Source organism: Artemia sp. Qi Xiang Cuo, chromosome 15 (genome assembly GCF_049724085.1).
Source record: "Artemia sp. Qi Xiang Cuo chromosome 15, ASM4972408v1, whole genome shotgun sequence".
Classification (NCBI taxonomy): domain Eukaryota; kingdom Metazoa; phylum Arthropoda; class Branchiopoda; order Anostraca; family Artemiidae; genus Artemia; species Artemia sp. Qi Xiang Cuo.
The window spans coordinates 4,476,979-4,504,149 of record NC_142808.1 but is presented as its reverse complement, the minus strand read 5'-3'; the positions used below and the strand labels follow the sequence as shown (position 1 = coordinate 4,504,149).

Genomic DNA, 27,171 nt, shown 5'->3' with positions numbered 1-27,171 from the left:
TGTATCCTTGGATGGATGCATCGATCACAAAGTTGTTGCCCACTTGACCAAGGCATCTGCTATTTTCAGTTGGATAAGGTGTGTTTGGAAGGAGCCAATGATCGAACCAGCTACGAAAACTGACATCCTTGAATGCTCAGTTTCTTCGACCCTATTTTAAAGAGCTGAGACTTGGCCTACGTGTGCAGCTTTTCGGCACCGTCTCGACAGTCTTCCTTGCCAAGCTGTAATTCCACTGTCAGATGCAGAAGCCCTTGCTGTTGACCACCCTACGAGGAAGAGGCTAACGAAGCTCTTAAAAGCCACCCGGCATGTGGATTAAGTAAGTAAGTTAGCACTTGTGTGTTTTGTTGTTTCCTTTTTTTATTTTAATGACGCCGTGTCGTGAGAGCCCAAATAATCCCCGTTTTTTTTTTTGTTTAAGGGGGTTATGAATAAATAAGCATGAGAAAAATTTCAATTAGAGCACAGGGGGAAAGGAAAGTTATAACTGAAGAACTTAAAATAGTTCTCCTAAAAATACACTCGATGAATCTTATAATATCTAATTTGGCATGTATCCTTAGAAAAATCCTTTTTTCTATGAGCCGTATCACAAATCATAAGGGTCGCTATTTGTTTACTTTTTAAAAATTGCTTTTAAATTTTTCCATGACAATTTTGTTAACCTACAGGGCTCAAAATAAGTTTCATCTTCACCCACTTACTCTTTGGGTAAATTTTTGCTGAAGGTCAGGAATTCGACGGGAAGACGGGTTGTTGACGGCTCAGCGGGTTCGAACACGAGTTGTGGTCGTCTAGTGCATCAAGCGTTGTGGATCTAGTGCATCAAACACTAAATTGAAACTTCGAACCCGCTGAAACTAGACGAAAAACTAGAAACTTGATACTAGACGAGAACAACCCGTGTTCGAACCCGCTGAGCCGGAAAACGCGCCTTTGTAGTTCTCCCATTTTGATTATCTCAGTTGATAACTCCTGACATCTACAATTAATTGAAATTTCTTCTTTGAATAATTTGATTTTTTAGCGGGAAAATTTTTGTGCCGGAAGCTTAAAGTTGTAAAATCTTTAACAATTAGGTATTGACTGAACCCCAAGCTGGTAAAAGAATATTCCAATCGCGTTTTATGTAATTTTTCTCCATTCTGTTTTTTTTTACATGAGTTAATGCAAATGGATAACATATAGGCTAGGTTAAGAAGGCTTAAAGGGCTGCAATCGGATAGGCTAGCCTAGGCTCCAAGAAAAAGAAATAATTGTCTATCCAGTGCTCTTTAAAAATAGTAATCATTACTGCTACAATTATAGTCCACCCCTTTCCATGGTTAAATTATACTGCATGATCACCTTCAAAGCAAGATTTACCTAGATAACCCATAAATTGGTTTGTTTCACCCTTTGGTAAGTCAAAATCTTTCTAACAAGTATGTGACTAGCTTGAATATTTTAACCATAGGCTACACAACACTCAATTTCAAATAGGCCTATGCTAAAAGACAGCAGTGGAGCTTTATCTTGGTCAACATTTAAAGCTTGAGTCCAATCTTAGAAAATGCTGCATAGGCTACTGTTTGACACAGTATCCATGGATGTAGGGAGGGGGGCAGCTGCCGTCCCCTAGACCTTCAAATTTACATTAGATATGGCTGAAAAACCAGATGGTTTGGAAAAAGCAGTTGATAAAACTCCATCACACTATCAACTGCCCCCCCCCCCCTAGACAATATGCTGCCTACGCCCATGACAGGATCTTAAAGTTTGAACAACATATCCTAATGACACACACACTGTTAATCTTGGATAGACCTAATCTGAGACTAGTGCTGTGAAACAGTAAAATCATAATTATATAAACTGGAACATAGGCTAGAGCTAACTTTTCTTGAAATTCCAACTTTGAAAGACCAGATGTCAGCCAATTACAATTGGTCTAGTCCTCATCATTAGCCAATCACAACTACCTAACCCTATACACATAATGCCCAAGATTAGGAGCCTAACTATATTTAAATAGGCTAGGGTGTAGAGGCAACTTTTATATAGCCTAAATTCAAATATTTTAAAACCAGGTTTTCCAAGATTGTATTCTATCAATCCCAACTGGTCTGTTTCTAACCATCAGCTAGTCATAACTATGTAGCACTATATGCATAGGGTCCAAGATTAGAAGCATGTTGTGTATTTATAAGAAAGATACTGTTTAATCATAATATCTGGTTAAGATTAGGCACTGGCTGCATACGAGTACTAGGGGGGCTTACCCTTATGGATACAGTCAATCTAAGAGAAGTGTTGTGCTGCAGAATAATTGCATTTAATTAGGCAAGGGTGTAAGGATAATTTTCATTTAAGTTTAAATATAGAAAAGAATTTTTCCCAATTGTTGTCAGGCACTTGTCCAGTCCCAACAATTAGTATCTCACCTGTCTTAAAACATGTAGTTCATATCCAAGATTAAAACCTACAGCCCATTTTGACAAAAAAGTCATTTTAATCAAAATGTTCATCTAAGAGCACTGTCTGAGTTCTAGGGTCCTTCACCTCATCTTAACCCCTTAACACACAAGCTCAAGTCACATTCAGGCACTGAAAACTGACAACTTTGTGCAATCTAAAGTTTGACATGGGCAGCCAAAAAACAATACTATGAAATTATTCATGGCCTTGTCTGGCTCTGGATAACTTAGTAAGTACAAAACAACTTGTGGTGACATAGCAACTAATATGTTTAACTTCTTGACATATGATTTTGACAAGTTGTTGTTTTCAAACTCCTATTTTATATAAAAAGCTTAGCTTTGATGGCCAATATGGATTCTGAAAGGATACATGCCTATTACTTTCCTGAACAAACTGCATGAACAAAGCTCCTTCTGCTTCTGGGTGTTCAGCTTTCTTATGTGTCTGTCCCTTGCTAAGCCAACAGTCAGTAGTTGACACAAAGTTCTTAATCTTCTTGTTTTTTTTTGTGTTTTTTTTTATCTATGATTTGGCCTTAGGCTATATTTGAAAGAGTACAGTTCTTATGAAATAAATAATATCATGTATTTTTCAAAAGTAGTAGAAGTAAACTGAGTTGATGAAACTAGCACTTATGTAATGAATGAATATCATTATTTTACCAGGAAATATATTCAACTTTCACTCTAAAAAAACTTGTAATATTTACAAAATTGATGGTGTCATAGGGAGTGTGCATTTGACCCTTTCTCTTCCCCAAGAAAAAATCTAGATCCACCATTAGTAACAACCTACCTAATTTGACAAGAAAAAAGATTGTGTAACATATTATCAAGTATTCTGAAGTTGTATATTAATTTGTCTTGCTATATATCCCCCTTTAGAGAAAGACAGGGAAATAATACTCTAATTATAAGGTCTCACTCAACATAAAAGAACAAGCCATATATTGATTAATATATATCCTATTATTCTTGCCCTTTTCTTTGACTAATTAGTGTGATGATGATTGGCCAAAATAACATACTTTGCTTTGAATGGCTTGAAGATTCATTCAGGATTTTGTTCTGGGGGGGGGGGTACAATTTTTTTTAATGAATAAAAAATTTGTGAAATGCATTTTTATTATGTTTTAAAACTTAGAAGAACAATTTTCTTGAGGGGGGGGGGAGGTAATACCTTACACCCTTCTGGATATGGCCTTGCTGACAACATAGAAGGTAGTCCTCCTATTACATTTTTTTTAAGGGCAAATAAATGTATCAGCATATTGATTTGGGTAAGCTATGTTCTAACCCTTTCAGTATAGCTACAGTACTTCTTCTAATTCCATTTATAACCAATACATATCCTTTTTTGTAGCTCATCCACTCAAGCCTTTAATAAAGATGGCCCCTCCCTTAAAAAGAAGGAAGACTGAGACAAAAGAGTATGAAGTGGAGCTAATTTGTGCAGACAGATTTAGTGAAGAACTGGTAAATTATTTTTTTTTCTATATTTATTGTACATTATTATAACCTATATTTATTTTCTGATCCACTCTTTGATAGCAGGTTAGGAAATGTATTGTGTAGACAAAATATGTCCCAAATACTAGAAAATTAGGATAAATGCTATATTTATTTGTCTATTTTGAATTCTATAAATGTAGAAAAATCACCAGTTTTCTGCTTAAAACTGCATGTTTGAGTAATTAGTGGGACTTGAAGACTATATTTTCTCTTGGCAGATCTGGGACAATCAGTAAGCCTCTCTTCTTAGGAAATAGTAAAGTCCAAGATCTTGTTTTTAATTTCATTTGTACATCATTTGCCCAGTTTGCATTACATTCTAGCTTTACTCCACCCTTGTATTGCTGGTTATTGCTAAGTTAACAAAGAGATGCAGAGATATACCGAACAGCTAGAGACAACTAGTCCATGCAATCAAAGTGCACCTCTGTTCAGCTTCAATTTGGGTATTAGATTAGATTAGATGTTATGCTTCAAATTGGTTAATCTATGGGACAATGCAATATTAGGCCTACTTTACAGAATAGATATAAACTGTTTTTGAAGCTGAGGGAATGGGCCAAAAATTTTGTTCAATCTTTTTGTCCACATTGTTTTGAAAACAATGCTTGTTCCTATCAAAAATTTGAACTTCAAATTTACAATTATCATTGAACTCATAATTAGCTGGTTTTAACAAGTAAAAATTGAAATGCAACTTTTCTGAATATATATCCATAAAGCTGTCATTACATGAAGAATAAAACCCATGCAGATAAAAAAAAATGGACTGTTGAGTGCATCAATTCAAGCTAGAGAAAAAATCTAGCAATGAAGAAAATGCAGCGTCTTTTTTGTGCATGATTCATAGAGAATACAGCAAAGAGAGCTAGAGAGAATTTGAAAGGGAAGAAGAGGGATTTAGAACTTCTAGTGAAAGGAGGGGCTTTTTCTACCAACCAATGTCCATTTTCTTCTTGTTCCTTCAAATATCTTAGCTTGAAACCAAATCATCTTAACTAGGATTATGAGTATTATGCTGTAAAGTCACAAAACTTTTATAATTTGGTATTAAGAATTGTCACTTTTCAACTTACTACATAAAAAAAACAAGTTTTTTTTAACTGAAAGTAAGGAGCAACATTAAAACTTTAAACAAACAGAAATTATTCTGTATATGAAAGGGACTGTCCCCTCCTCAATGCATCACTCTTTATGTTAAAGTTTGACTCTTGGTCACAGCTCTACTTTTTAAAACAAGGAAAATTTATTTTTGCTTTAAGTTTTTATGTTGCTCCTTATTTCAGTTAAAAAAACTTGTTTCTCTTTATTTAATTTCTGAACGTTTTTCAACTAAATGAGATTTCAAGGTTTGAATTTGGCTCATTGTACATGAAAAATTAAAACAAAGTTTGCATATTAATGTTGGCAGATTTATTCTGTATTTGAAGGGTTCCCCTCCTCACTACCTTACTCTTTACGCGAAAGCTGTTAGTACTTTAAAAAAAAGCTTCCTGTTCTAATTAAATGGCCCCCTGTGTTTCAGTAGATGCTCTTAAAAAAATTGGGACAAACAGTCAAACTTAACATAAAGAGCAAGGTATTGAGGAGGGGGCAACACTTCATATACAGAATAATTTCTGTTCGTTTTTCAAATGATGTTGGTAAATCTGGCTCACAACCCAATATTAAATATACCCCTCCCCCTCACCGAAAACTCCTGTGGAAATTCCATCCAACATAAAGTACACCACCCTTTCCCCCTGTCAAATTCACATCAGACAGTTCCATCCTCGCTGAGAATCCCCCTCCCTGTAAAATTGCTTACAGACAATTCAGCCTGAAAAATTCTCCTTAGCATTCTTTCATTTGAATAAGACTTTAATCTCTAATTGGTTTCTTGATCACTCCAGAAATGCCCTCTTTTGTGGAAATTGTTTTATGGAAATCAAAACACGCGGGAAAAAGTCTCTTTGCCAAATAAAAATTTGGCAAAGAGAATGTAAGATAATTAAAAAGAGTTTTGTATAGTAATTCTGTCGAATCCTCCCAGTGTAACATTTCCACTGAAATATTCACCCCCACCCCATAAATTTCCCTCCCCAAGGAAGATTCTCCCTATAGAAGTCCACTCCAAACACCACCCCCCCCCCCCCCCAAAAAAAAATGTATGTATACAAGGCGTGTTCTTTTAGTTAAGGTCCGTTTGAATATAAGTACACAGCAAAAGATTATTTCAAAAACAGCAAATTTATTTTCAGAAAGTGCATACTTTACTCTTTTTTTTGACATAGATACAAAGTGTTTTGAAACTCTTATCCTATATCTCAACTAATTTTAAAGTAAAGTCTTTATAAGAACTTGCCACCAGCTCCAATAACCAAGATTTCACTGCTGTTTTTGCGTTGTTGTCATCTTTTTCATGGCTACCAGTGAGGTGGCAACTGTTTGAACCGGAGACAAAACATGGGTTTTTGCATATCACGCCCAAATCAAGGCAACAGAACACGGAATAGAAACACACACACCCCTGAAAATTTGAAGGCCAAACATCCTCTCTCCCAGCACAAAATCATGGCGTTGGTGTTTGGGAATAGGCATGGTGTTTTTTTTATTGACCTCATGCAACAGAGGAACCACTATCAATGCAAAAGTATACTGCCAAATCCTCAGAAAGCTCAAGCAATACCTCAGTGGCAAACGTTACAATGATGATGACGACGTAAAAACGGAAGTGAATTCCTGGTTAGCAGAACAGGTGGCAAGTTTTTATACAGAGGTTACTTTAAACTTTCAAATGGGGATACATATTTGACCATCTGACCTTCTTCAGTAGACATACTAAATAATCAAATTGAAACTAAATAATACTAAAATAATTAAAGTTGAACAACCCAGTAAACAACTATAACCTCAACTTTTGGTTTTGCAATTAGAAGACATGGAATGTTTTGCCACCTTCATTGGAAATTTGTTTTACATTTGGGAAAGATTAAAGAAGAAAATTTACATCAAGAACTTTGAATGAAATTTGACAATGAACTCTCACTGAAAATAATTTTGTGAATAATCTAGAAGTTAATTATTTAGTGAATGACCCATAAAATTATTTATTTTGTTGTATATAAATATGCTAGCTTCAGTTTTATTATTTTTACTGAAGATGATTGCTGTATATGTGATCAAAATATCTGGACTTTTGTACCTGTTTTTTCGCTGTCTAAATAAATAGATTTATCCCCATTTGAAAGTTTATTTGATCGTCATAGAACAGCAGTGTTGTCTAAGAAAACAACACCTAATTAAAGGTGTTATGTCGAAAAACAGAGGCTATTTTAAAATTGCTTGAGAGGTATGATCAGTATTACAACAAACTTGGCAACTATGCTTTTAAATAGAGTAAAGTAAATACTCTGTAAATAAATTACTTTTTTTTAAATAATCATTTGTTGTGTACTTATGATCAAACAGACCTTAATTAAAAAACACGCCTCATACTTCCCAATAACAAATTCTATACATGAACAATGGGCTAATTTCATAACTTACAAGCCCCTCCCCACGAACTGTGGGGGGCCATTCTACACGGGAAGACATAACTTTTGATGTTTCAACTATACTGAACAAAATGGCTGTCTAAACATTTTGATCAGATAATTTTGGAAAAAATGGACGTGGGAGGGGGCTGTTACACTCTAATCTTTTTTTGTCATTTAAAAAAGCGCACTAGAACTTTAATTCCTGTTCGAATGCACCCTCTGCCTATCTTCTAGGACTATTATTTGATACAGTCACCCCTAAAAAAAAAAACAAAAAAAACATGCATCCATGATCTGTCTTCTGGCATAAATACCAAAATTTCACATTTTTGCAGATAGGAGCTTGAAGCTTCTACAGTCGGGTTCTCTAATACGCTGAATTTGATGGTATGATTAAGATTCCTTTAATTTTAGGGGGTGTTTCCCTCCTATTTCAAAAATCAGGGAAATTTTCTCAGGGTTGTATTTTTTCATGGGTAACACTAAACTTGATGAATTTTATATATTTGGAATCAGCGTAATAAGCTGATTCTTTTGATGTATCTTTTGATATTAAAAAACTTTTAATATTACAACTTTTTGATATTAACACCGTTTAAAATACTGTTTTTTGAGTTTTGGGTACTATTGACCCAAGTTGCTCCTTACTTAAAGTTCATTGCCATGAACTGTTTGATAAGTGACTAAGACTGGTAATCCATGTGCCTTGAAGTGGCAAATTTTCAAATTTATCATGAAACGTTTTTTTCCTTGCATGAACCTTTCTCTCATGCTCTGGTTTGATGATTAAGATGGCTTCCAATCAGCATAGAGAAGGTATTCAGCTTTAAATTACCCTCTTACAACCTTGTAATCCAAAAAGTTTTGACATTTTTAGTTGTAAAAATATTGACACTAGTTAAAGTAGTAGATTACTGGATGTTTAAGCCTCTCTAAGAGAACACTTGCCCTCCATGAATACACCATTGCTGTACATTCAATGCAAAATATTTACTTTTTATTTCATGGGGGCATATTATTTACTTTTTATTTGATGGGTGATATTAACGAATGAAAATAAATATGATTTAAAAGTGACTTACGAGCACTAACTGTCCCATGAAAAAACTGTTTTCAGTTTTTTCAGAAAATTTCTCATTTTGGGGATAGTGTTAGGACTCTCATAACTATTGAATTTCATTGCATATTTTCCATCAGTATTGCACTGTAAGGGATATAAGGTGAATGTGAATGGTAGTATCACAACTTCCAAGTTTAGCCTGAGACCTGACTACACACTACTTTAGCCTCAAAGGAAAGATTTGAGATAAGTGGGAAGGATTAATATGTAGACAAAATCTCGATGCATCCTAACCTCGTAGTAAAATATACAAGATTACACAGATATAGAAAACCAAGAATTTATTGGAAAAGATAGAATTTTACTTGTTCAATTTCATTTATTTAATTAGAATTAAATGTTCAATCTCTTTGTAGCATATTAAATGCTGAACACATATTAAATACATTCAATACCTAGTAGCAATTAAATATTTCTCCTTTAGCATAAGATATTACATTCAGATGCCTACTGGTACAGAAATAGAAAAGGTTAGGCAGGCCATCATGAGCCTCGCCAGGAAATTTCTTAAGAGGGGGAAGGCTGCTAGGAATTTCGTTTGGGAATTTTAAATGATAATAATTCTCTTTCCATTTAAATAACACCCATGCTCTGAAATATGGGCGCTCAGAAAAGCGGATGAAGATTTGCTAGATGTTTTCCAGAGAAATCGCTTAAGGGTTGTTCTGGGTACCCGGCTGACTGGCCTTATTTCAAACAATACGTTATATGAAAAACATGGTTCTATACTGCTCTCTAGGGCTTTAATGAAAGAAAGGTTGAGGTGGCTAGGGCACGTTGTGTGGATGACAGATTTCCGAAGATTGTTCTTTTTGGCCAACCGTCTAGGGCTAAACGCAAAGCAGGTTGTACTCATCTGGGGCGGGAGGACGTCATAAAGAAAGATTTAAAGGAAATGGGAACTTCGTGGGTGGGTGTAAAAAGGGAGGCTTTGAGTAGATTGGGATGGAAGAGGAGCGTTCTTAGCTGTATTGGCCTCAGGCGGCTTGGTGCTGAGGTGAGTTGTTAGTAGTAGTAGAAGTTTCTATTTAAATAGGCTTCAGTATTCCAATGTATTTAAACAAATGTATATAATGTATTTAAACATCAGAGAACAATAACATAGTGGTCATGGTCCTGGGCTTAGGAAGCATCTTGTCTAGGGGGGCGGGAGGCGGCCGACTCTATGATGGAGGGTTGGAGGTTTATAAATGCTTCCCAATGTCCTTTGAATGTAGGTCTTTAGAAACTCGTCATTTTATATTTCGCTGAAACTCGGCCTTTAGCATTTTCTTTGTCTATTTTTCCAGCAATACTGTAATCTAATATACCCACTATCTTGCTTCCAATTTCCAGAAACTATAAGCACCATGAAGCGATTTTACACAAATAGCTTATGGTTTTCCAGAAACCATAAGCACCATAAAGTGATTTGACACTAATTACATTACGGTTAGATAAAAGCTTTTTGTTCGAAGAATTCAATTCAGGAGTTTAAAGTTGGGTAATATTAAATATCAAAATTGGTATAGGGGAGACCAGCCCACGATCACATGATAAATACATACAGAGGAACAAGAAAAAGGACTAAAAATTTGCTTGAAAACAATAGCTGATATGCAGTTCGACTGTACTTCCCTAGAAGCACATAAACTTGCAATCAATTATGCCATTGGAGTTAAATATATAATCTGATATAAGTACGTGAAATTTTAGCTACTAGCGTACCTAAGTCACTGCAGATGTGAGCGTACAATCTCAACATGAATAATCGAACAGGTTTCCTTTTGACAGACCATCAGAGTCCTAGCCTGTTGATAAAATGGGTTTTGACTTTGACTGATCTGTTTAATGTATTAGCAACTCTCGACTTAGTCATTGGGAAAATACAGTGTTATGATCCTTCCTAGATATCCAAAGCTCTTACACCCTAGAAAAATTTTCCGATTTTTCTCATCATGTGAAAAAAAAGTCACCATGTTTCCCACTTTTAAGACCAATGAATTCGAAGTAAATGTTGTACTGTTTTTCATCAAGTAAATACGGCTTTTATTATTCTAACTTATTTCCACCACTTATGTATTTTTAAGCTCTATTATCTTTAAGGTACTGCATATAGTCAGAGAAAGTCCTATGTTAGGTCTTCAAAATCTATAAAAATTAGGAAGAGGTTTGAATTTTTAAAAGCTAAAATTATTAAAATTGTTGTATTAGTCTTCTATATTTTCACTCTCTGTTTTTTATGAATATTCTCTTCTCTTTGTCTTCTCAAAAAATTGCTCTACACAGGCTTGCATAAATTGTTATGCTCATCACAAAATGCTTGAAAAAACTGACATGTTGATATGATTTGAAATAAGAGCCTTTGGTTATAGTTAGAAGTTTCTGACTTTAGACCTAAACAGCCAATAGGAATGAAGCTTTTTTATAATTTTGGTATTGGTTTTCCTGTCAGAACTAATAAATGGATAATCTTAATTAAATTTGAAAATAGACTATTCTCCACATCAAAGAAATGCATAGAAATATACAACAAGAACTGGGGACCCTGACTGTGCATTATTATAAAATTACTTTAAAAACTATTTCCACAAATTCAATTTTTCAAAGAGAAGTAAAGAGCTCCATTAAACTATAAATTAGCAGAAATAAAGCTAAATAATATTTCAAGTGTAAAACTATCACAAATAAATGAAACTCAAAACGTGCAGAAATTAACATGGGTAGGGCTGACAACCCTCATACCTTCTTAAGACCAGAACATAATTTGCACTTTACTGAAAACAAAATGCATATTAAATACAAAATTATTGAAACTTGAAGGAATAAATATCAGTTTATTTATATTAAACTGACAATCTACAGTCTTTTTTTCAGTAAAGTGCAGATTATGTTCTGGTCTTGAGAAGGTATGGCGTATGAAGGAATGAGAAGATGTGAAGTTGAAACTTTAAACAAAATTTATGTTTTGCAGTTTATGCAAACATATTTTTGAAAAACTGTTTCAATTAAACTGGTTTGTAATATTTCCCTATATTTGTAGAATTCTAGAAAAAACTAGCCCCTTACTGATCTAAGCTTTCTTGACTTTTTTAGAGATTTTTGAAATTGTATTGTAAACTTTGATGATTTTATGACTGATAGAAGACTATTGAGAAATTAACATTATTTTATTTTCTGCAAGCAATTGAAGGACTTTTGCTTCCAATCCTATTTGGTTGCATTGGTTTTGTGTATTTTCAGTGATATGCTAGTTTTTCAGAATCCTAAAAAAGTAGGGAAATAATACAAGCCAATTTATTTGAAACAGTTTTTCTAGTATCTGTTGTGTAAGCCATTAGGCAGTAATATTTATCTGTTATAACTTTGCTCTTTACTTTTATCTGAAAAACTTCATTGTTTTTAAACTACTTTTTGTGCACTTTTTTTTAGGTTTTTCAAACATAGAACATAAACCTTCCAAAAGATCTTTTTCGAACTTAAGCAAAGAAACTAATGAAGTCAAATGGGTTCATGTTTAAATAGGGCATTAAATTTATGTTTAAGAAAGCACCTCTCCCAAACTTTGCCTTAAAAATATCTGAAATTTGTCACATAAAGAGTCTATGGGGCATCTTGAGGAGCTTTAAATAAAAAATTCAGTTATCTATAATATATTATCTTATATTAAATACATTAACATTTTTGAGATTTTAAGGACATTAAAAGAATTTAAGTTGTGTAGGTAATATGTTTTAAGGAAATTCCTGTTAATATTGATGCAATTTTTCTGCTGCAAACCGCAGAGTTTAATCTACTCATCAGAAAGTATACTTTCATTATTCTTGCTTCTTTGACTTCAACATTTTAAGAGAACAGGTCATTAGAAATGGTTTTTACGCTTGAAAAAGAATACATATTTAAAACATTTTGTTATTCAATTTTTAAACCTAAGTTATCATGGCCAAAAGGTAGAGCTGTTACTACTAGAGTATAAAGACCTATTAAAGTACCAAGGACACCAAAATGAAAACACATTTAGCCCTCTTAATCTATTTTAGGTATATTCATACCTGAAAATCCGGGTTTCCTACGAGTTTTTGTTTAGCTGCTATTATCATTTTTAGTTTGAATAAATTCGCAAAACAGTGTTGTCAATAATAAAACAACGATAAACTTCGGAGCTGAATAATATTAGCGAAAACTATTTCCTACGAATCCGATACTGTTTTTCATTTGTGAAAATTCAAATTTACAAAATCTGTTGAGTGTTATATATATATTAGTGAAAATACATTTTGTGAAAAAATATGACCTCAAGTTCAGAAAGTGACTATTCTGATGTGTCAGAAAAATATCAAGCGCTAGATGGTATGCAAGATACCATTTCAGGATACTTGTTCCAGCTAGACCCCGACGCCGTGCCGGCGGATCGACCAAACGCCACCGACGAGAGGCTTGGCGCCACCGAAGTGTCGTAATGCCAACGGCGCGCTGCAGGCACCCCGCCGCCGACAGAGGCGGCGGCGTTCGGTCGATTTCAAATTAATTTTGCGGCAATTCTTTATTGCGTCAACCGCAAATTCGGAGCTTGTCCTTCTTGTATGATTTAGTATTTCGATTTTCCTGATTAGAAATCAAGCAGGGCTTGAAGTATCCCCGAATTTTCGGGTATTTCCCCGAAAATCTATGGCTCACCCCAAAAAAAAAGTTTGGTTCCCCGAATCCGCGAAAACCACCCAATCACGGTGCCACCCCTAGCGATTTATCACCAGTGACTGTCCCTGTCAAATATTACTTGGCATACCATAATTCTTCACTACTCTCTTGTTCATTAATTTTCGTCTCTTTTGTTGCTTTGCATAAAAAGAGACAGATGCAATTGCCAATATTGCAATATACACAGATCTTTGTGTGTTGACAAAAAACAGGATCGTCTTTATGAAATGAGTTAAGATCATTTCGAATGCAGTTTCCCAATCGTTATTTCTTACATCGTTTGTAGTCAAGAATTTTATTTTCAAGTTTGATCCCAAAAAAAACCTTCTATTGTGACAAATTTAGCTATAGACTAAGCTATGTAGGCTACAAGGTTTGGGAATTAAAGATTGAACTGGAAGTTACCTAAAACATATGATTCAAAAATAAATTTTAAATTATTGAATATAGGAGGGGGGATAGGGGGCTATCATTTTTAAATGATAATGCCTCATTTTTTATTGAAAGTGGGGATGCCAAAAGGTTAATTATTTTTTTCATTTAAAATGGAGACAGAAGAAAATGATATTAAATTCCCTAGGAAACCATTGAAATATTTTGATAGACTCAAGGCCCTCCATTAGGACTTGTTCATTGTCTTGGGTATTTTGCGACTTCTCATAGGCTACTGGCCTAAATCGGCTTTAGTGTGTGCCCCCTTTTAATTGTATTCTTTGGATCTTATTGAATGCCACAGCAAATCTATGACTCAGTTTGCCAATAATTTGGGTTATATCTGAGTAATTTTGATATTTTTGTTGTTGTCTTTGTACCCCCTTACTCATACCCTCAATTTTTTCAAGGAACACAAAGCTTTTTAACGTTATTTTGCATGTTTGTTTGAACCATATAGTGACCTAGTTAATTATTAAGTAACTTATTTTTCTAATGAAAGCTGAGACAGAATCCTATGAATGTGGTATCCAGAGGGGGAGGGAAGTAGGGAAGTATTACATTTAAATGATAATATCTCGAAATTTTTTTATTGAAAGCAGGGATCCCCAATTTTTTTTTTCTAATTTAAAGCAGAGATGTTATTTTAGCACGGGTGTATCCAGAGAGGGGGGGAGAGTAGTAAGAGACAATATTTAAATAATAAAAACTCGATTTTTGTAAAATAAGGGGTGCCAATAATTTAAATATTTTTTTTATTTCAAGCAAACACACTAACATATCAAGATAGTATAGAAGAGGGGGGGGGGGCATAGGGAGCTATTATATTTAAGTGATAGTACCTTGATAGTACCTTTTTTTAATACAAGATATCTTTTTAAGAATCCAAAAGAGCACAAAAAAAACAATCAATATCAAAGTCACCCATTTGAACTATTTTAAATGTGATAGGCAAAGGGCATTATAAAAAAAAAATAAGCTTCTAAGTTAAAAGCTATAATCAAATTTGTCTGATTAGCCTAATTTAATATTAAGATGGCCTGGCCTAAAAAATAAGACACAAGTAAAGTCATAACTCAATTTAAAATCCATATATCGCTCAATTTACAAGGACTCCCCCCTTCCCTCCCTCCATAATGGCGAAAAATATACCCTGAGTTATAAAGCAACACCGTATTTTTGGTATATAGCCTAGACTGCAGTTTTCAACAAAATTTAGCGTTTCATCACAATTCAAAATAATGAGTATTTTTCATGCTCTTTAATAATTAAATAATCACTTTACAGGGACAATTAATTTTGAGCCATGAAGGGGCTAGAAGACTCAGAACAGCCCATAGAAACCTAGTAACCCTATGCTCAAAAATTTGCTTCTTTAAATAACTGGCTAAGGAGAAAAATAGGTCATATGTAGCTGACTAATGTTTGAAGCTGACTTAGGCTATATATTTCCATATTAGGGGGGAGTAAAGCAGAGGCTCGTGGTATCAACTTCAAAGTCTAATAACCATAATAATTTATTTATTATGAAGTAACTAAGCAAGAGTCTTTTATTCAGGCTCATCACTAAACAAAATATAACCCAGTTGTGCAGATTATCTGTATCTAGTAATTATGTCAGTGATTCCAATCCTCAAAATGTAAATGGGGCAAAAATAACCAGTTAGCCATGATAAAATAAAAAGTAGCAAAATGGAAATAAGAAGGTATTTTTCAAAGTCTAACTGGGGCAACTACTCCTCCTCATATAAATGGCACCCCAAAATTATGTGGCCTAATGCTGAATTAGAATAAACAGTGTACAATGGCAAGTACAAACAATACAATAATATATTGTATATGATTCATACTACAATAATATATATTACATAATAACAATGACAGATAATGATCTAATAGTATTGATTTATTTAATCAACATTTGTCATTCAGAGAAGCCATGACTCTCTAATTTTGTTCTTAATATAATTCCCGTTTTGTTTCACAAAATTTTTTTTTGTACTGTTCTAATATATGGGCAACATGCAAGAATGCAGCTTGAGAAAAGCCAAGAACATATAACATTACCCAGTAATTTCCTATCTTATGCTTTATAAACAAGGGGTTTCTCACTCCAGGAACTATATTCAAGCTTTACTTTTTGGGGTTTAGGAGGAAAAAAGGTACCTAGGTTAGTTTAAGTTATGTATTTATTATATGCTATGCTTTACCCCCACCCTCCTAATGCGCAAATATACAGCCAAAATTTGTGTCTAAACTATTATACTTTTATCCTATTTTGTTTTATTTCACTAGCATTAACCAAACTTCACTTGTCGCATGTTCCCCAGGTATTAGAACAGTACCTTTTTTTCTTGCATTGCTTTAGTATAACACTGTGGCATCCTTTTCACTAATAAATACCCATAATTTTTGGAACGCCTATAGGATATATGTTCTGAAAATTCAATCAATTATTATTATTGTTGCTGGTCTGCCTGTGAGTATTTGATGTTCATATGTTAGTCCTAAAACTCAGCTGTCCTTGCCTGAGACTATAGGCAGGCAGACCTTATGTCACTTGTTCACATGCAAATCCAGGCAACTTGTTGGGTCAACTAATTTTGAATGAATTTTGTGTTAGTGTAACTGTCTGAGCTTATAAACTGGGTTGCCTGTCTAAGACTTTAGGCAGGTAGACCCTATGCCACTTGTTTGCACACAAGGCCAGTCAACTTTTCAGTAAACCAATTTTCAATTAACTCTGTTTTAGTGTAACTGTCTTGGCTTACAGATCGGGTTTTCTGACTGAGGACTGCAAGTCCATGTGAGTTAGTGGTCATATTAATCCTAGAACTTGGTCAAATTGCCTTAGACTCTAGGCGGTCATGCCTACTTGGAAAGTCTACTTGAATTAAAATAAAGATGACTAAGATTTTTGGGCTGACTCACAACAGACAATATCTATGGAACTTTCTAATGAAGAAGCATCCTAAGCCTAATGTTCCTGGCCACATAAATTCTCAAGGTTGGCTAAGTTTTAGGATTGATATGTGACCACCAAGGTGCCTGAACTGCAATTGGAACTATGAAAAGCCATCTGTATGACTTAGTTGTTTTCTCTATGTATCAGTGGGATAATATTATTTATTTTGTGTGACATTTTAGTGGATCATATATTAAATGAGAAAACTAAAAAGCTTTTAGTATAACTTTATTATTGTTTCTCTATAACAATTTGATGTTTAAAAAGTCATAGAGAAGACTTTATATCATTCCCCATGTTTAAAGGAAACACAATAGGCTTTTGCCTAGTGTTTTTATTTTATAGTGCTTTGTATATAATAGTAATTGACAATGTTTGTTGCTTAGAGCATAAAGAACATATGACTTTAATAGGCCTAGTCAAACAGTGCTTATCCAAGTAGGCTGATTTGTATTTCTAATATAAAAAAAGAATAAAAGGTATAGGCCTATGCTACTAGCCTATTATATAGTAACTATGAGTTAGATTTATATAAAAATTTTCAAGCAAATCACACAGCCTACTAGGTGTCTTACCTTAGCCTACATAAGGTAAACTATCGGTGGAAGTTATTAGGTCTGTAAAACCACCAGAAGGGTAGCCTATATATTGATGCTTTCTTTTAGAATCATTAATATTTACCTTTAAAATTCTTCATGGTTAAAAGATCCTGGAATGCCAAAAATCCTAGTAACATCAAGATAGGCCTAGTCTAGCCAATCTCTTTTCTAAAGGCATTCCTTTCAAGTATTTTTCAAAGAAAAGAGCTTTGCTGAACTAGGTTCCGATTTCTGTTTTACCAGAACATACAAGAAAACAACACTTTCTAAGGCTATATGCTTATTTTTTTTTTTTTTTGGTCATTTTATGCTGTTTAACAGCACACGTTCTTTATTTTTGAAATTGGCCACGAAATAGCGTATTGGAATACATTATGTGAACAGGCGATCTTTCTCCTTAAAAAATAAATTATCGGTTTTTCACACTAATTTAAGACGTATATGGCTGTGTAAGTTTGCAATTGATTAATTTAATGAATTAGTTTTCATTTTAGGTGTCCTTGGTACTTTAAAGAAAGTTTTGTTTAAAATTTTTGCTGCTCTAGATCACCCGCTTATTGCATGATAGAAATTTTTTGACAGTGAGATAACCTAAGTCTCCAATGTTTGTCACCACTCGATGTGACTTTTAAACGACCCTTTTTTTTTACTTTTTTCATCCTTTCAACTATTCAAACGATCGTTTTATGGACAGTAAGATATTATTTGATCTAAAACTTATCAAGCTCCTTCCATATGACATAATAAGGTTATGATGCCAAATGCCATCCTGGACCCAATCAGTAATTTTTCAACTATTACTTGCGAGTAGTAATCAAATTCCAATCTTTTGTGTTTCTTGGGAAACCACATTATGTGAAACTTATTTTCTTTGCAAATCTTCTGGGAGATAAACATAGGGGATTTGCTGCAAAGTGCGCTTTGAATATGGAAAACTCACAATGAAAACATGTGATGCAATTGTTTCACAAATTGTGGAGCCCTTGGTATATTACCCCTTTAGCACTCCTCTCATGCTTAGATTTGCTGTACCTCTTTTCACTCTTGTTTGTTCCAGGGGTGCAGCTCGGGTTACATTAATTGGGTGGTGATTGCAACCTTGGTAAGTATTTTCTGGGCTTCTGTGACGGGCACAACCAGGAATCCGATGTCGTCTGCGTAATCTAGATCGCCCAGGTTAAAATCAGGCTAACTGGCGTGCCATCAAAGCCCGACATTGCCCTGGATATTACCCAGTCAATTACGAAGTTCAAAGCACGGGTGAGAAAACGCATCCCTCTCTTACACTGTGCTGTATGAGGAACATTGTGGAGAGGTCTCCATTGGCCTGGACTTGGGCACGTGTGTTATCGTAATACCGCTTTCACCTGTCTCACCAGCTTGTCCGGAACTTCGTCTTCAGTTATAGCCACCCACATGCCGCCTCTTAGGATTGAGTCAAATGCTGATATGAAGTCTATCGATACCCCAATCGTGAACTGCTGGTGTTATGCTCTATGTTCAAGGATTTGCCTGAGCGTAAATATCTGGTCAACGCATCTCATTCCTGATCGAAAACCAGATTGGTTGGTCCCGGTTCTTGTGTTGCGGTTGGGACTAAACCGGCATAGTGAAAATTTTTTGCTGCAATGTATATCAGTGAAATTCCTCTATAACTTTTGTATTGGGTAGCATCTCCCTCCTTGAAGATAGAAGAATTATTGAGTCACGCCACTCTTGGGGGAATCGTTCTTCTTTCCAAATTTCAACGATTTTGCTGTGTAGCTTCTCTGCAAGTACAGAGCTTCAATAAAGAGCTCTGCAGGTATCGCATCAAGTCCCGGTGTTTTATGACTTTTGAACTCCGATATCCATCTCTTACGATATCCCCTCTGTAGACTTGGCAATTTGAGATGGTGGATCTCCAACGTTCGGTTATGAGGATATAGTCAAGTTGGGCGCTTGCTCTTCCGTCTCTGGACCTCCAAATAATCAGACGCGAAGGTTTGTGCCTAAACCGAGTGTTCGCTTTCGTTAGGTTGTTAAGCATTGCGAATTTTAGCAACCGGATACCTCGATGGCATCTTGCTCCGAAGTCAAAGGGGCCAATTGCAGTCTCTTCAGAGGTCATTCTCGGCCCTATTCTCGCGTTGAAACCCCCAGCGATGAGCAGGAGACCTCTCTTTGGAACTTTCCCTAGAGTTGCGTTAAGGGGGTTGTAGACGATATTATCGTGAGATTCAGGGGCATCGGGGGTTGGGGCATATACGACAATGACAGATTTATTAAAGAAGCGGCTTTTGAAACGGGTTCTATTCATCCTAGGGGAAACGGGTTCCCATTCGGGCAAGGCAGACGCTGCTTCTTGGCTGTTGAGGAGACCCACTCCGCTGAGTGAAGAGCCATTCGTAGAGCACTTCATTGAGTATACATTCCAGCACCCCTCTCAGAGGGATTGTCCTTTCTTCAGGACGGGGTCGGCTCACTTACCTTTTGAAGAGTAAGTGATCGTCGAGGTGGTGATCGTCAATATCGTCGAGGGGGTGTCGGCTTGATTATTTTTCGAATGAAGTGCCATATCCTCCGTCGCATCGCCTGCCGGTAGTGCCGTAGTTTGGATTGGTTTCTTCTTCTTGGACTTCTTCTTTGGATGTTGGGAATACATTCGATCCACAGTTTACCAGGCCATGTGTACTCTGCAAGGCTGTTTGCAGATGCGGATCTTGTTAGGCGATCACGCGAGAGGTCCACCCCTGCGCCACTTTGAGACCGCGCATGCAGGATTTTCTCTTGGAGGATACGGGTGGAGGTAAGGTCCTGTGGAGGTGCAGGGATCCATAACTATCCCAGGTCACTAGAAAGACCCCAGTCATTTATACCCAACCTAACATCCTAGGGGCAATCATAGGGTATCAACTGGTATCAAGAGATCTATTTACGTCAACTGGTTTCAAGTGATCTATTTACCCTTGCATGCGCAGTTTCCAGTATGTGGTAAATTTCACCCATCAAGACCTGTCAAACAAGTTGGGAACCGGGCCGCATTAATTTGGTGGTTGTCAACTCGCATAGATTAATTTGAAGAAAGAATGAGATTGGGAAAGCTGAAAATCACTCACGCTTATATTAAAATAACAGGTTGTCGACAGGAAGCTGACGTCTTGTCGTCTTTGGGTCAACGAGGCGTCAATTGATCCCTGTAGGAACCAACAAAAATATGTTCCTGTAGGTAAGTCAATAAACTAACAGTACTTCGAAGTATTTGATTTTAAGAATTTTAATAGAAAATATATTAGTTCACAGCTTAGATTTTTAGCTTTCCGGTAATATATAATTTTTTTTCCAATTCCGATTTGTTAACAAGATGCTAAGTTTATATTCTTGCTTTGATGAAAGGGAATGTAGATCATTGTAATTTAAGGGAACAAGTTATTTTTTTTTGTATTGCTCCTAAATCTTTTTTTATCAATCAGTCATTTTTTACCACTTGATTTTGATTACTCAATCACTATTTTTACTACGTTCTATGACAGTGACCAAGGCTGAAGGTACGCTGGCTTTTCTGAAGTCCATTGCTAGCCTGATTCCGATTCTAGACGGAGGCAAGCAAAAGATATAAATCATTCCTGAAATTTTCTTAGAATGTAAATCTGCATCAGTTCTCATGCCGTCATCATATGAATTCTATGAGCATCGCTATTCCTTCAACATACAGCATTGCAAACAAAGTAGCAGTTGTGACTCAATACGGTGCGAATATTCTTTATCCTAAACATTTGGGAAGGAATTTGACCCATGATTAAATCATTGAAGCAATGAAACCTCTTGACCAGCTTTCAGGGTATGTTTTGTCGTGTTGGGGAGACACTCAACATGCTGGTATATTTAATGTCCAGTTGGCGAAAGCCAGACTTCCTTGTAAGGCCTTATCTCTGAAAAATAGTGAAAACGAAGACAAGCAGGCCTATAATTGGGGGTTAGGTTTGTATACTACCCTGCAACTTGGCAGAAAGCATTGTAAGTTCTTGCGCTTCCAAGGACATCATCAACCGCCACTGAGAGAAATTTTAACTCCAATCCCAATATTCACTGAGTTGAATACAACATATTTGAAATAAGGAGTGCTGGAAAGCAAGTTTATTTTTTCCATTACTTCGAGCTGCTTGAACCAAAATAAAAGGATTAATTTATTTTAATTTTAGAAGCCAAACTTAGTTTAGAAACGATTACTTCTGGCGTAATCATAAATATCTATGTCTCTATAATTATTTTATCTATCCATAATTATGTATTTAAATACAGATCAAAAGGAGAAGAGCAACAAAAATTGATGAATGTGCTCCTAAAAACTTAGGAATGACTCAATATTCTGCTGATTTTGTTCATTGCTTGCTTCATCAAGACGTTACATTACCCTGTTTCTTATAGCCTACGTAAATAATAACAAAATCTTAAGATCATTTTCACATTTGAATTTGGCACCAATTTAAGTCGATTAATACAGTTTACACAAAAGTACTTGTGACTGAATATTTAATTCAGTTATTGCTAGTCTTTTTAGCACAGAAGGAAAGCCAAATGATACATATCCTATGTTTTTATATGTATTTAATGATATATTATATATATATATATATATATATATATATATATATATATATATATATATATATATATATATATATATATATATATATATATATATATATATATATATATATATATATATATATTTATATATTATATATATATATATATATATATATATATATATATATATATATATATATATATATATATATATATATATATATATATATATATATATATATATATATATATATATATATATATATATATATATATATATAGTGTGTGTGTGTGTGTATATATATTAAATACACATATACAAAGTCTATTAAATACTATATAAAAAATATTATTTAATATATAACAATATAACATGTTTCCTATATTTCCATCAAAAAGACTAATTTATTCAACTTTACTTGTCAACTGTTTATTTTAGGGTAGTTTTACGAAATTAAATATTGGTAATGTTTATTTTATGGTAGTTTTACGAAATTAAATATTGGTAATGTTTTCTATTTTCTTTTAGAACACTAAAGAATACCTTGTCAAATGGGTGGGCTACTCACGCAAGACTTGGGAGCCGAAGACAAACCTTGGCAACTGTGAATCGTTGCTTAAAGATTACATAGAGTAAGTTCCAGTTTAGTTTAGTAGTGTTATTGTTTACATAGTTTTTTTTTATTACTATGAATAGGGTTACTGGACAAAGGTTTGGGTGAAATGTTAAGTGACTGGGAGAGAGTATCCCCTAAGGACTCCAGATCAGAGAGGCAAAACCTCAGTAAAGGGATCACAACTGGTCCTCCAGTTGTGCATTGAAGAAAAGGGCTATCTTTCGCGACTTCCCGCAGGGGATCTTTCCCAAGGGATTCCTCCCCCTCATAAAGGATCGACATATCTTTTGAGTTGATCGTACTAATCTCAGATCCCTTCCCAAGTTTTTCCAATCCGACTCGACCTTCAATATCTCCCAACTTTCCCTCAACCCATTGTAGATCGTTCATATCTGTTTTGCAACTATTTTGTTTTATTCCCCATGGGTCTTGGGCCTCTTTATCCCCCCTATTATTTATGTTATCAAGGCACAGCCCATCCAACATTTTTTTATTTTTCGCCACTGCAGGCTGAATCTCAAAGTTTTGTCTCTCTTTTACACTTCTCTTTTCATCTCTACTCTTCTCAATTTTGTCATTCGCGCAAAATAATAAATCATCGTTAAATCTAATTTGGACTCCAGTGTCCACTATCTTTGACTGCATTTCTTTTTTGTAGCTCCGCCTTGCATCTTTTTTCTCTCTTAGTCATCATTTTTCTTGCTTTCTGACGCTCGTGCAAATTGGACACAGGTATTTCGATTACAGTGTGTTTACAATGCAAGAAAATAACGACAATATAAAGAAAAACATCAAAGTGAATAAATATTAATGGAACACCAAGTAAAAGACCCACAAGAACATAATCAACTGAATTAAAGTTCACCTTTGTTTTAGTTTAGTGTTACATTTTACATTTTTTTTTTTTAGTATGCTCTGATCTTCGTGTGAAATGAGACAAATGGTTTTTGGTTAACAGTGTGTTAGTTAGCCTATTTTAGATACCACCAGCAAAAAACGTAATGACGGTATAAAGAAAGGCATATCAAAGTGACAATCCACTTTCAACTAACACAATCCACTGTATCAAAAATTGTGAAGGAATTTGGTGTTGTATAACATAAGGCAAAGTGATTAAAATCAAAAAGTAGCTTTCAGTTGTAATTAAGTTTACAAATTGACAAACCTGTAAATCTCAACTTACTTACTGGCTTGCTAACTCCTTCACGAAAATTCTGACTAACTATTACACCCGACAAATGGCTCATTTGCTAGGTACATCTTAGTTTACCAACTAGCTTGAGCTTGTATTTTTATTTCTGTAAAATATTAATAACCGTCTTGTTGCCCTGAATAATTTGTTGTATTATTTTTATTAACAGATGCATAAAAAAAACAAAACATTTAATTCTTAATATAATACTTAAAAAACAAAATTAAAACATTTCCACTTTACATTCACAGTAAGTCCCGCCGCAAATAAGCGCCTTTGGGACGACCCAAAAAACACAAAACGACTAGTATTACACTTCCTCAGAAAAAAATCTTACTCCTCCCTCCCCCACCTCTACTAAACAATTAATCAACAATTCTATAATTACTATTATTACTAGAACTCGAGTGAGTCCCAAACTCATAATATACAACTCATCACAATTCCTGATACCGACTCTCACCCAATCTCAAAACATAAAATTTCTTCACAACTCAAGAACATAAGCTCACTCCAAAATCAATTCGTCTCTAAAATATTAATCGCTTCGCTAAAATATTAAGTTTTAGGAAAGTATGTTAAATATTTTCCAAAGAAATTATTCGAGGGTAGTTTTAGGTTTGTGTTAGCATTACCATGTATCAAACATCAAGTTGTACGTAAAATATGCATCGATCCCCTAGGGCTAGGGCTAAGATTGATAAGGTACGTTTTACTCATACACAATGATAGATTGCCAAAGTTTGTGGCGTTTTGGCTTCTTTCTTGGGCCAAAAGAAATGCTGGTCGCAAGGCCGTATCCAGGGGGGGTTTGGGGGGTTTGACCCCCCCCTCCCCCGAAATGTTTGTCTGACTCGTATAAACATAACAAAAATGGTCAGGCGTTTTTTTAGTTTTTTTTTGTATTCCCCCCCCCCTCCCCCCCCCCCAATAAAATGAGTAAAACTCCCTCCGAAAAAAAAATCTTGGGTACGGCCTTGGCTGGTCGATTCCAAATGGAGTAGGGAGATAACACAAGAAATAATTCGAAGAGGTTTGAACTCTTTGGGAGGGGGTAAATAGAGCTTCGAATAGGTCAGGATGGGAGAGAAGCCTCCCAGGCTAAGTTGATTTTAGACTGCTTGTTGCTGCAGTGAATTGCTAGTAGTAGCAGTGTTTTTTTGCTTTCTGGAAATGTGTAGCTAATAGCAACAACGTAACAACCATCTATTTTATTAAAAAGTTCAACTTAAACTTTTTTTTCATTCACATTAGTATTTAAACTTAAGAAATGATCAGTCAGTCCCCTACAATAAAGAAAATCACTGATCATAAACATAAAGTGAGGGAAAAATAAAAAAGAGTCAAAGGAAGAAGAAAAAAACGATTTACTACAAGAAAAAGTCTTATGCTGCAAAAATACAACTAAAAATTTCAATTTATCTTAGAGCTAAAATCGTGTCACAAACGAGGAAATATGTGTGGAATTACAAGGATGTTGAATTTTGACCAACGTTCCTGGATTAGAATACACTAAGTACAGGTATTTTGTCATGATGAAGGAACCAATTTATTCTTTCCCTAGAATAGGTCTTTTCCGTTGAATTTTTTTCCGCAAAAGCGCCGAAGGACACTAACCGTCTGCCCCCAAGTGGCAGACAGTTACAATGCACGGCACGCACGGCATTGCACGTATGACGTGCAATGCCTATAAAATTGGAAAAAAATCATCAATATTGTCTTTACAATTGACGGACTTGATCACGGTTTCTTCAGTTGTTGTAAATCTGGTCTCTTCCAGTGAGAAGATTTGGCCTAGGTTTATGGGCCATACCCAAACAATACTTGTTAATAATCTATTTAGGGATTTTGAGTCCATTGAAGTTCGACCGAATAATTCTTGGGATACTTCATGTCAAAGATCTTTCTTCTCATATATGATGAGATACTGTGCATCATATAAGATGCACAGTATATGAACTGCGTTGATTATTTAATACCGTTTTGGACTCCTCAGCGGGGGGGGGGGTATTGAAGCTAATATCTGAGTGAGGTGGCCAGAAGTCAGACTACGATGTTGTGACGGTTACTGTCAAGGGAATTTTTTGGGAAGGGGCAGCTGCTAGCCAGAATCCTGGGTTTTTGGCCCCTGGGGACGATTGCAATCAGTTAAAGGTATTTTTAAACTAATTTTTCGATTATTATCTCCCCTCCCCTCCTTCCCCCTCAAAAACACCTTTTGTACAAGTACGGTAATGAGCTTTTTTTTTCAGGTCAAAAAAGCTTATCGAAAATTTAAGTAGTTTTGATTCCGATAATCCAACGTATGCAAAGAAGTTTATCAACAATGGTTGCATTGAAGAATCAAACGAGGAGATTGCTAGAAATGCGTTGAGACTACTAAAATCTAAACAGTTGGTGGAACAGCTCCAAAAGAAAATACAGTTGAATATACTTTTTAAAAAATTCAAAAAGGAACGTAGTGAGCAGTTTGAAAAATTCGAAGAACTTTCGTCTATGCTTCGTGGGCTATATCCAACACAATTTGCTATCGAAAATTGTATTGATACTACAGTGCCGGACCCACAATTTGAATTTATAAAAGAAAATCGGGTAATTTTTTTTCTATTAAGTGCTTTGCTTTTTGTTTTATGTTTGTGTTCCTTTATTTTCTTTCCTTTGTTTTCCTTATTTTTGTTTGTCCTCCTTATGTTGTCTATTTCTTTATTTTTGTTTTCTTCCTTTTTTTCTTTTTATTTTATTTTTTCTTTTTATTTTGTTTTTTCTTTTCATTTTATTTTTTTCTTTATTTTGTTTCCTTTATTTTCCTTTATGTTTCTTTGTCTTACTTTATGTTTGTTTTTCTTTCTTTCTTTCTTTTTAGTTTCTTTCTTTATTTTGTTTCCTTTATTGTTCTTTATGTTTGTTTGTCTTCCTTATGTTTGTCTTTCTTCATTTTTGTTTTGCTTTCTTTCTTTCTGTTTATTTTCTTTCTTCCTTTATCTTTGTTTGTCTTCCTTATGTTTGTCCTTCTTTTTTAATTTTTGTTTTTCTTTCGTTCTTAATTTTGTTTTCTTTATTTTCTTTTATGTTTGTTGTCCTTTTTGCTAGTTTTTATGTATCTGATTTTTAATTGCTGCAAAAAATTGTCTTGGAAGTGATCGAGATTTTTTTTTTTTTTCTGCATCTCTTAAACTTTTCATTCTTTTGTTTTAATCCCTAGTTGAAAAGTTTACAAGTAATTTCTAAGACCAATCTGATATAATAAGGGGGAACATAAAGAGGTAATAAGGGGAAAATTTGCAATATTTTTCTCTTTTCTTATCTTTGTCACTGGTATTGGACTCGTTTCCATGAAAATGAATTAAAAGATAAAAGATACGAAGCCTAACCATAACAAAAACAAAATAAATCTTTCCTGAAATGTGTCTGAGATCAGCAAGTTAAGATCTAAAATGGAACAAATCAATTTTAAATTTGCTCCCAGCAAATTCAGGTAGTACCAAAACAAAATCGACCCTTTGTTTTA

The 27,171-nt window shown here is 34.7% G+C and overlaps 1 protein-coding gene across 5 annotated transcripts in view; it reads left to right on the top strand.

The window, feature by feature from the left end:
- The first annotated feature begins 301 nt into the window (after nt 1-301).
- LOC148943250 (histone-lysine N-methyltransferase SUV39H2-like) overlaps nt 302-27,171 on the top strand; it is a 70,542-nt gene continuing 43,672 nt past the window's right edge. The window contains exons 1-4 of one of the 5 annotated variants that reach the window (XM_089101037.1): nt 302-326; nt 3,826-3,938; nt 22,384-22,487; nt 25,916-26,255. In XM_089101037.1, coding sequence (XP_088957163.1) covers nt 3,852-3,938; nt 22,384-22,487; nt 25,916-26,255 — 531 coding nt within the window. In that variant the 5' untranslated portion in view covers nt 302-326; nt 3,826-3,851. Of the gene's footprint in view, nt 327-1,046; nt 1,133-1,262; nt 1,405-3,825; nt 3,939-22,383; nt 22,488-25,915; nt 26,256-27,171 lie in introns of those variants that run through there. The other 4 variants (XM_089101034.1, XM_089101033.1, XM_089101035.1 and 1 more) reach the window with 4 other exon arrangements.